Below are 9,622 nucleotides of genomic sequence, written 5' to 3'. Positions count from 1 at the left end.
TGTAAAAAAATACTTTTTTTTTTTTTCAAAAAATAAAAAAAAAAAAAAAAAAGTTTGTCAGAAGTTGATATAATAATCGACTTTTGGTTTCCTTGGTGGTGTTGGCCTGACCACACATGGCTTACATTTCTGCCAAACCAACAGGATTTGACCATAAATTGAGCACCAGTGTATGGCTAGCTTTACCCTTACTGCAAGAAATAAATAGGTAAAAAATACTTGTGTAATTTAGACCTGGAGATGATGAACCACATTTTAGGCACCTGTTGTGCGCTATTATATATTTTATCTATTAATATAAACATATACTGTATCCATGATTTTTAAGTACAGTTCTCTGAAATCAGTACTTTCCATAGTCTTACAGACAATAGTGTAAGAAACTAGCACCCCAATTTTTGTTTTATATGTGAGAAGAACTTAATGTATTTTACTTTATAAAAATCATCTACTCTCCTATCTTCTGACCCTTTTCAGTATCTCACAAATGCACCTTAATGGAAATGTATTCATTACTTCATTCTGCTTGGGAAAATGTAAAAATAACCTGTGCTTCATTTCCTACTCACCTGTCCTTTCTATAGTAATCCTGAATCTGTCTGCATGAAAACCAAGTTTATCCAGGATACCCACCTTTTTCTTTTCTTCCTCATTAACCTCCCCAAAAAATTCAGTTCAGTCTTTGAGAACCCCTTTCTCTCCATTCCTAATGTCCTCTTTAGAATATTCTTGGCTTGAACCTAGAATTTCATATCAATGGCAAACAGTTTCAATGTTTGAAATTATTTGAAATTTGCAGGCCCCCTTTTCAGCATGCAGCAGAAAAACTACTGCCATCTTTCTGTGGTTTGCTCCACCTACTTGCCATGCAAACGTTGACCTAAGATGAAATATTGTACCATAAAATATTTGGTGACTTCATACTCGTTCATCGAGCGTAGGACGCGCTACAAAACGGTCAGGTGTGAATGGGGCCGAAAAGGTCCCGGAGCGTTTTTTGCTGCGTATTGGTCCGTTTTGTAGGGCGTTTTCCATTTCTATACTGCCAAGTAACCTTTGGAATCGCGCGACGGTCGCGCGACTTTTTTACCGCGAATCGCGGTAAAAAAAACGCGTGACGGTCACGCGACAGACGCGCATATTACAATACGCATAGGTGTGAATGGGTCCTTAGAAGCCCACTTGATTTTATTGATCCTGTCTCTTTTTCCCATCCCCCAAAAAAATCAATGAATTCCTTTCTCCAACTTTCTTAGGTCCTGATTTGTCAATAAAAGGGGACTGAATCCGGTTCATAAGTTACTGCAAGATGTTGGACTACACTATTATTGCCCTGTTCCCGCTGGTTCTTACTGTGGAAGGGTCTAACTCTGTGGGACTGGGCACTGATGTTATCAGCTGGTTGGAGTGTCATGTGCACTCTCTGCCCTGCTCCTCTCTCCACTGCTGCTCCTGCTTGCAAAGCACCATGTGGAACTTTCATCAGCTTATAGTAGAACTGTAAATGCCAGGTCCGTATGGCATACTGACCTGGCCAGCTGGAAGCACTTTTGTAGGTCTGTATGCCATACGCCCTTGGCAGCGAAAGGGTTAATCGGTTCCTGCTGCCCACCTACAGTGACTTTGGTAAACTCCAGCCATCTGACCCTTACTTGCTACCAACTGTCTGGGTTTTATGAGTACCTGAGGCCTTTCCTCTTATCCTAAGCCTACATGTCGCCATGCGGTTACATGTCTGACTCTAGACGCAGAAGGACAGTCCCACTGTTTCAGGTGCTACCAGCTCACAATCTGCTCTGTGACTGCTTGAAGCGTGTCTAGTGACTGTGCCAATGTCTACAGCCTGGAGTTATGCTGCTCCTGTCCCCTCCTTGAAGTCCTCTTTAGTTCCTTTTAGGTGTGGCATACATCTGACATCTGCTGTTTTGGCTGAGGTTTTTATTAGTCATGCAAGACTTTATCATCCATACCAGCCAGTTATTTTTTTTAACTCTGATAACCGAGGTCACACGTGAGCTTCCTTGTCCTCTTATGCAGATTCTTTATCTGATTTTCCTGCAGCCTTGTGGCCCCTGAGCCATTGCTGAGTCGTTACAGTTTTTGATTGCTATTACTCCAAAATGAAAGCAGACTATTTTGGTTCTTTTATAATGCAGTGTGCACTACTCTCAAAGTAGAGGATCAGATCAGCCTGTTGCTTCTTTCCAGCCTTGGATTGTTTAAAACTACTAAGGCTGGAAAGACTTTTCCTTTGCACCCGCTTATTCAACTCTTTCTATATGGAGATTGGAAGTGGTTTGCTTTCCTCAAGCACCTCTTAGACTAATACCCAATTGGTGAGGATTTTGTGCAAAAGTGGTCTATTTCTATTTGCTGCCTTACAATATAGGTTAAGGTCCTGTGACACAAAAAAAAGTAAAAAGCCTCACTGATGCAGCGAGAGTGATGTAAAGAACAGTGTTTGCGTAATCAGTTTATGATTCTAAACAAATAAATGGTAGTTTAAAGTCCAGCTCTAGTTTTAAAACTGAATTCCAGGCAAACAGCTTAAATATACAGTTAAAATATAGTGTGTGTGTGTGTGTGTGTGTGTGTGTGTGTGTGTGTGTGCGCGCGCGCGCGCTCATCTAGTTTACAAGTGAATATGAGATCTGCCATCACTCAGTACAGACAGGATTAATTATTTGAAACAAAACTCCCCCCAAGCCCCTCAAGACAGTGAGAACTAAGTAGGATTTTTCAGTCCTGGAGTTAGCACAAAGAACATCTAAAAAGGGTAAGCTGCAATTTTATTTTTTGAAGTTATGCTATATGAATGGGAACACGTAACATACTGTACATAAAGTAGGTGTTATCCCAATTTGGCTGCAAAAATGGAAATAAACTTTAATGGTGGTATGAATTACAAACAAATCTTGTAAGCTGATAACCTCCTGTGCTCTCTACCTCTGCTGACTGTTATCAGTTCCCTGTTCTCTCTGCAGACTACAGAACCTATGCCCCATATGTTATGTAGAAAAGGAGAGGGAGCTGTTTTGCAGTCCTAATACACTTGTCCTGAGGTGACAATGCTGTTACTCCATAGATACAGTACAGTGAGTGAGTGAGTTATCACCCTAAAACAGGATGCGTGTTTCTGACAGAATCACCAGGTGGGAAGAAAGGGAAAAAAAACGAATGCAGCCACCACATATAGGGACTGGATAGCTGCAATATAATGCATTTGTGTTCCTGGCTTTAGATACACTTTAACTTTCTTGGAACAAGTGATACTGCTCACATGACCCAAAGCCTAGATATATCTGCTGACAGAAAAATCACTCAGTCTGAACTCTGATCAGAGCAGAGTTGACATACAGGAAAAGTCATAATTATAATTGTGGAACTTGTTGCAGCGCATAGTTTTATTGTTACAGGGATTTATTTTTGGTTACTTGGCATATTTTTTCAGATGAACATTTTTCAGTAGGTAGATTCTTTTTGGATAGTCCTTCTGTTTGGAACAGTTATATAATATGATCATTTAAATTGGTTCCGTTGTGGTCCTAGGCTTAGTTTACAGTCTAAGATGGCCTTTCTGAACCTTTTTGCCACCGAGGAATCTTTGCAATCATTTTCAGGTCTCAGCGAATCCATACTAAAATGATTAAACCTGCAGCTCATAGTACATAATATGATTAGTAAAGTTGTAGGTATAGGAGTGAAAGTATTAGCAATGCAGCTTATCTTGTATATTTGATAACCTGCTTTATACAACACGGTTTAAGTAATAATCATGTAATAAAAATAGTCCAGAAAGAAGATGGAGAAAGTGAAAATGATTGTGTCTCATTTTATTCATGGTCAGTGTACTGTCCTTTTACTTTCATGGTTAGTGAAATGCCCACTTTGTGTAGTGTCCACTTACGTTGGTGGTCAGTGTACTGCCTCTTTAAATTCATAATCTGTGGAAAAATGCCCCTTTACATTGGTGATCAGTAGAGAAATCCCTTATTATATCGGTTTTCAGGGTTGTGTCCCCTTATATTGATGGTGATTGTAATGCCTACTTACATTGGTTGCTAGTGTAATACCCCCTTTACATACATAATCAGTGGAGAAATACACCCTTACATTGGTGGTCAGTGGAGAACTCCCTCCTTATATTGGTTGTCCGCGCAGTACCCCTTTAAATTCCTAATAAGTGAAGAAATACCCCCTACATTGGTGGTCAGTGGCGAAATCCCTCCTTATATTGGTTGTCAGTGTAGAGCACCCTTATACCGATGGTTAGTGTAGTACCTGTTTACTTTTATAGTTAATGGAGAGATGACCACTTACATTGGTGGCCAGTGCAGTACCCCTTTACATTGGTGGTCATTGTACTGCCCCTTTACTTTCATAATCAGTGGAGAAATACTCCCTTACATTGGGGTGGGGGGTTTAGTGGAAAGAATGTCCCAACTACTGAGGTTTTTGACATGCTTACATCGAAGAAGTTAGGAGAGGGTAGGTTGGTCCCTTGCCACTGGTTTTGTTGAGCGACATCAGTGCCAACTATTAGGGCACCATCATGGGTGGAGTAAATCTGGCACTTTTCACTTCTCAAGGAACCCTAGCAATCTCTGGAGGAACGGACCCCTAGCTTAGAACTACTGAAAAGCCTTGCAGACATGGTTATACAGCTGCCAAAAACATTAGTTTGTAATTGTGACCTGCATGTAGAAGCAGCAACTGAGCATTAAATACACCATGCATGCTGTATGTTCCACTTCTAATATGTTTAACCGTGTGTGTGTGTGTGTGTGTGTGTGTGTGTGTATACACATCTGTGTTCACAGACACAACCACCCTAAAGAACAGTTATTTTTAATGGATTATTTTACATACTGGACCATGTAATGGATACACATGTAAGTACTGGCCATTGTCATCACACATTCAGACTAATTCAATCCCGCATTGCAAAGAGCATCAAAGAATAAACTCAACTGTGTCTATTTGGCCATAGGCCAGAACAAATTTGGTTCTCCTTTGCAGAAGAAACTGGACCTTCTGGGGGAAAATCAAATATAAAAATAACCTATGTATACAAACCCCTCAGAGATGGCAACCTGCATGAGAATTGTATTAATGGCATATTTTCTCAGCATCTTCTTTATTTCCCTGCCCAAAACACAAGCTTGAGATTCATCTTTTTTTTTTAATTAAATCTGGTCAACATTTCCATATTAAGTCTTTATTGTTCTGATCCTCTCTTTCCCAGGATAATGTGGCCTATTTCTGTTACCCGTTCAGCTTTGAGATTTTCCTCTCTGAGGAGGTGGACGCTGAAGGTGAGTAGAAAGAAAAGTACAGAAATCCAGTTGTAGGGAAAGACGAGAAAAATAAAAGAAAAATTGTAATTCTCCATTGCAGAGGTGCCGCAGTGGCCAGTTGTTTACTTTGAAGTCCTCTCTCTGGACTTTTGGCAAAGGTATCGAGTTGAAGGATATGGATCTGTTGTCCTGCCACATACTCCAGGCAAGTGATCAATTGCAGTGTTTGTTTTCCATTAAATGCATATGTTATCAGTTGAGCAATAGACAATAGTCCCAAAAACCATACACATAAAAGAGACACCGCAGAGCCCACCTGACAGTGACCCCGCACAGCTCACTATAGACCCTGCACAGCCCACCTGAGAGTGACCCAGCAGAGCCCACCTGAGACCCCACATAGTCCACCTGAGAGTGACCCCGCAGAGCCCACCATAGACTCTCTATGGTGGGCTCTGCAGGGTTGATTGGGGTACCTTTCCCTGCACACTGTGCTCCGCTTACCTGTCAGCCCTGAGCCGCCTACTGCTGGGCCCCAGTCTCCGCTGCCGCCAGGCCCTGGCCTCCTCCGTCACCACCTCCGCCAGTGCCACTGCCGGCTGGCCTCCTCCACCACTTCTGCCACCGAGCCTCTGGCCTCCTGACCGGGCCCCATAGCAACCGTCTAGTTCGCTATGGTGATTGTTACGCCACTGCCAATGGTGAGCCTCAAAGCCCATTTTAAGCTAAAAATAAATGCACCGGAACAAGGTGAAATCGCTGCAAAAATGCACTGCACTGCGTTTGCAGATCTGGTCCGGAAATGGTGTGAACATAGCCGATGAAAAGTTTGCTTTGAATATAATAATAATGATTGGACTTATCAGAACTTCTGGCCTCATAATTTGTAGAATTAAACAGACTTCTGCTTTTACCTTATCCCAAGGAATGCATGAGATTGCTGCACAAACATGGCTGCCTGTAGAACTTGGAACAGTGTCTGAGCTTAGAAGGTTTTTCATTGGGGGATCCCCAGAATTGGAAGATTTAACTTATGCCAGGACACCTGGGACATTCCAGGTAAAGTATATATTAAGGCTGTGTACTGTATTTGGTAAACTTTGACTGCCATTTGGTAAATTAATTATCCATGGAGATGTAACGTCTGAAGCCAACATTGAGATACGTTATGCTTTAGGGGTGGGTGGTTGAAGGGGGTTTGAAGAGAAACAGTTTGTAACAAATTTAAAAAGTTTTCAGTAGAAATAATCTAAATGAAAATAAATATTATTTTTTTGCATTTTCACATGAAAATATTGCCAAAATGGCTCTGACAGGCCTAGTTTTTCTATAATTCCTTCCAGCCTGAATCTAAACAGCTCCTTACATGGTCAGTCTAAGGGGGATTGTATTCTTAAACTTAGGCTGTGTAACCCTTTCTCTCTCTCCGTTTGATCCATCCCCAACTAGATTTAAACTTTCTATCGGTAACAAAAAAGAATCCTTTTTATCACTTTTCGGTGCTATTTCGTGTGTTTTTGGGTATGAAATGTATGCATTTCCTGAAAGCAGAGACCCTGTAGAATAATATGTTGGCAGTTGAAATTGTTTTATGCCACATGATATTAGTACAACTATTTATCAAACCCAAATGTTCCTTTAAAATTGTATTTTCTATTAATTTTAGTGCACACAAACAGAATATAATACCCAGTTTAGTAAAATTGAAAAGATAAGGTTGCGTTGAGTAAATAGATATGAAACATGACATGCCTCAAAATTGCATGTGCCCGTAAAATGTTGAAAAACTACGATACCCAGAATCGCCCATATGTGATGCCTTTTATTGCTTATCAGTTTAGAGTTCACAGTGAATGATGGCCCTAGAATTATTGCTCCCATTCTGCCATATTCAGTGATGCCGAATATGTGTTTGATGCAATCATCGCTTTAGTACGCGAGCACAACCGACATTTTATTGAAGTTGTATGTACATGTATGTGGAGGCTTTTTTTTTCTTCTTTTAACTTTAGTTTTTCATAAATTAACTTTATTGCTATCACATAGGGAGTTGACAGCACATTGGAGGTGACAGATTCCCTTTAAGGCGACATTAGGGAACGACTGTTCTGAAACTAGAAGTGATGAAAAGCTTCCGGCTTCGTTTACTGCAGGGGCAATTACTCTTCATCCTCCACTCTCCTTGCTGACACCCGGTGGGGTAACAAAAGGGTTAAGGAACAAGTGTACTTTTACCAAAATTCTGTTAAATCTACTCGCAGCGCGCTACTCTTTAACTTTGAAGAAACTGTTGAAAATTTCCAATTTAATGTAACTGCAAACTCCGCCCCCCAGTTAAATGCAATCAGCTTCAAACTCTGTTCCTTCCCAACCGGCAATCAGTACAGAGACATCTGCATGTTAATGTAGTAGCTGCCAGCAGCTTCCCTGACCCCCTCCTTTCCTTGCTCACCTGTGCAGAAGCCTCAAGCCTGGGGAAGTGGGGATGTGTTTACAGCAGACAGCAAAACTGCTGCTCATCTGAGCTGCCGGGTATGCTACACAGGATCTGAAGAGCTAGAAATATGTGTGTACAGGGGAGATAAGCTGCAGATTTTGTTCCCATAGCTGCTGATCTTTTTGTTATCCAGAGCTCTTTGCTGGTGTTGCAGGCACTGTCACAGAGTGGGCCATGGCATGCCCAAAACAACAATGACTTTATTTGCAAGGGTGGATGGGTGAATTACTACAGGCGTGGGGCATGTTGAATCACTGTAAACCACACCTGCCTGCTGGTTCCATTGAGGGGGTTTGCATGGGCTAGTTTAGGAAGAACCATTACCCTAAACGTGACAGATTGTGGAAAGGAACGTTGACCCATGTAAGTAGTCTTTCAGACTTGCCAAATAAAATATTTGCAGAGAAAATTTTGGTATATAAGGGAAAGTATACTTATCCTTTAAATTAAGACAAATTGACAGGACTTACTGATTTGCTTTCAGCTGCATTAATTGCTAGGTAGCGGTTATAGTTTCCTTGCTTTGGTGCACAATTTTGGCACTTGAAATCGGCTACAACATCAGCCTATTTGACCTATCCTCAAAGTCACATCTTGGATAAATAGACAAGTGAGAAATATGTTGTAATTTCTAATAACGTTTCCCTGCAGGGAGAGCGGCTGAGTCGCTTTGGATTCAGAACAGAGACAACTGGCAAGGTGACATTTCGCTTTCACTCTATACACCAGTCAAGGTAAGAGTAAGCAATTTATACAGCTATATTAGCTCTGTTTCAAAAGATGAATAAGAACTGTCTTAGCTGATCCCAGTAGTGTAATGACATAACTACAGCCATGAGCTAATGACATCTCGCAGCGTGCACTGTGGGACCATTACATGAATATCTTGGGGCCCAACTGTAACCAGCTGCTGTGGGTTGACATCTTTTAAATCCTCTATAAAATAAAAAGAAATGTATATTGACTCGCTCATCCTTCTCAATGATGATGGGAAAGCAGCCAAGCCAATCCAACATCAGGAACCTAAAAGTGGCTGCACTTTGACAAATAGTTCCTCTACTCTAATAGAAAGTGTCTCAAATGTTTTAAATTGCCCCAATACATTAGTTCAAAAAGTACAGCTCTAGTGAATCTATTAACTCTTTTACCGCCGGAGCATTTTATAATTTCCATTTAGTTTTTGTAAAATTGGATAAACGAGACTGCGTCGAGTAAATAGATATTAAATATTTGAAGGCTTTAAATTGCATGTGCCCGCAAATTGGTAGATAATTCCGATACCCAATATCGTCTGTAGGTGACTGTCGTGTAAACCCTTGTCTTTGCCGCACCTGCTTACCCTGAGATTGTAGTCTAAGAGATAGCTAGGGTCCCACCAGGAACTCCCTCACAGGAGTTTGGATTTAGCTACAAGCTACCTCCAGGTCACTCAACCGGTACTCATGGATGCAGAGGAGGGTAGATGCCGGTGAGTTGTAGAGGTGACTGCATTAAACTGTATCATACAGAACTGTTGACACAGGTAGTATGGGTATCACTGATGGTACAAGGTAGCACTTCATAGCAGGGTAGCACTATTGACAGTGGTAACGCAGGACGCACTAGTAGCTGGGTGCAGTGGTTGCACTGTTAGCAAGGAACCTCTGGTAACATGGACTTAGAAAGATACTCAATGCTCGAGCGGTGACAGTGGGTCCCACTAAAGTTGAAAAAGGAGTTTCGGCCTTGTGACAGAGAAGGCACAAGCGCTGAAGTGCGGTAGGTAAAAACCTTTACAGCTCATCAGTTTAGAGATAATTGAAATAAATGGCCTTAGAATTATTTGTTT

At 41.3% G+C, this 9,622-nt stretch overlaps 1 protein-coding gene across 2 annotated transcripts in view; it reads left to right on the top strand.

Annotated features, from left to right (window-relative positions):
• Positions 1 to 9,622, top strand: part of MKS1 (Meckel syndrome, type 1) — a 30,649-nt gene that overhangs the window by 17,958 nt on the left and 3,069 nt on the right. For both annotated transcript variants that reach the window (XM_018557145.1, XM_018557146.1), the window contains exons 13-16: positions 5,246 to 5,315; positions 5,398 to 5,502; positions 6,223 to 6,356; positions 8,446 to 8,528. In XM_018557145.1, coding sequence (XP_018412647.1) covers positions 5,246 to 5,315; positions 5,398 to 5,502; positions 6,223 to 6,356; positions 8,446 to 8,528 — 392 coding nt within the window. The remainder of the gene's footprint in view (positions 1 to 5,245; positions 5,316 to 5,397; positions 5,503 to 6,222; positions 6,357 to 8,445; positions 8,529 to 9,622) is intronic.

The sequence above is a fragment of the Nanorana parkeri genome, unplaced genomic scaffold, assembly GCF_000935625.1.
Source record: "Nanorana parkeri isolate BGI_ZX_2015 unplaced genomic scaffold, ASM93562v1 scaffold269, whole genome shotgun sequence".
In the NCBI taxonomy this organism is placed as follows: domain Eukaryota; kingdom Metazoa; phylum Chordata; class Amphibia; order Anura; family Dicroglossidae; genus Nanorana; species Nanorana parkeri.
The sequence above is the reverse complement of the archived record's forward strand: the minus strand, read 5'-3'. Positions and strand labels throughout refer to the sequence as shown.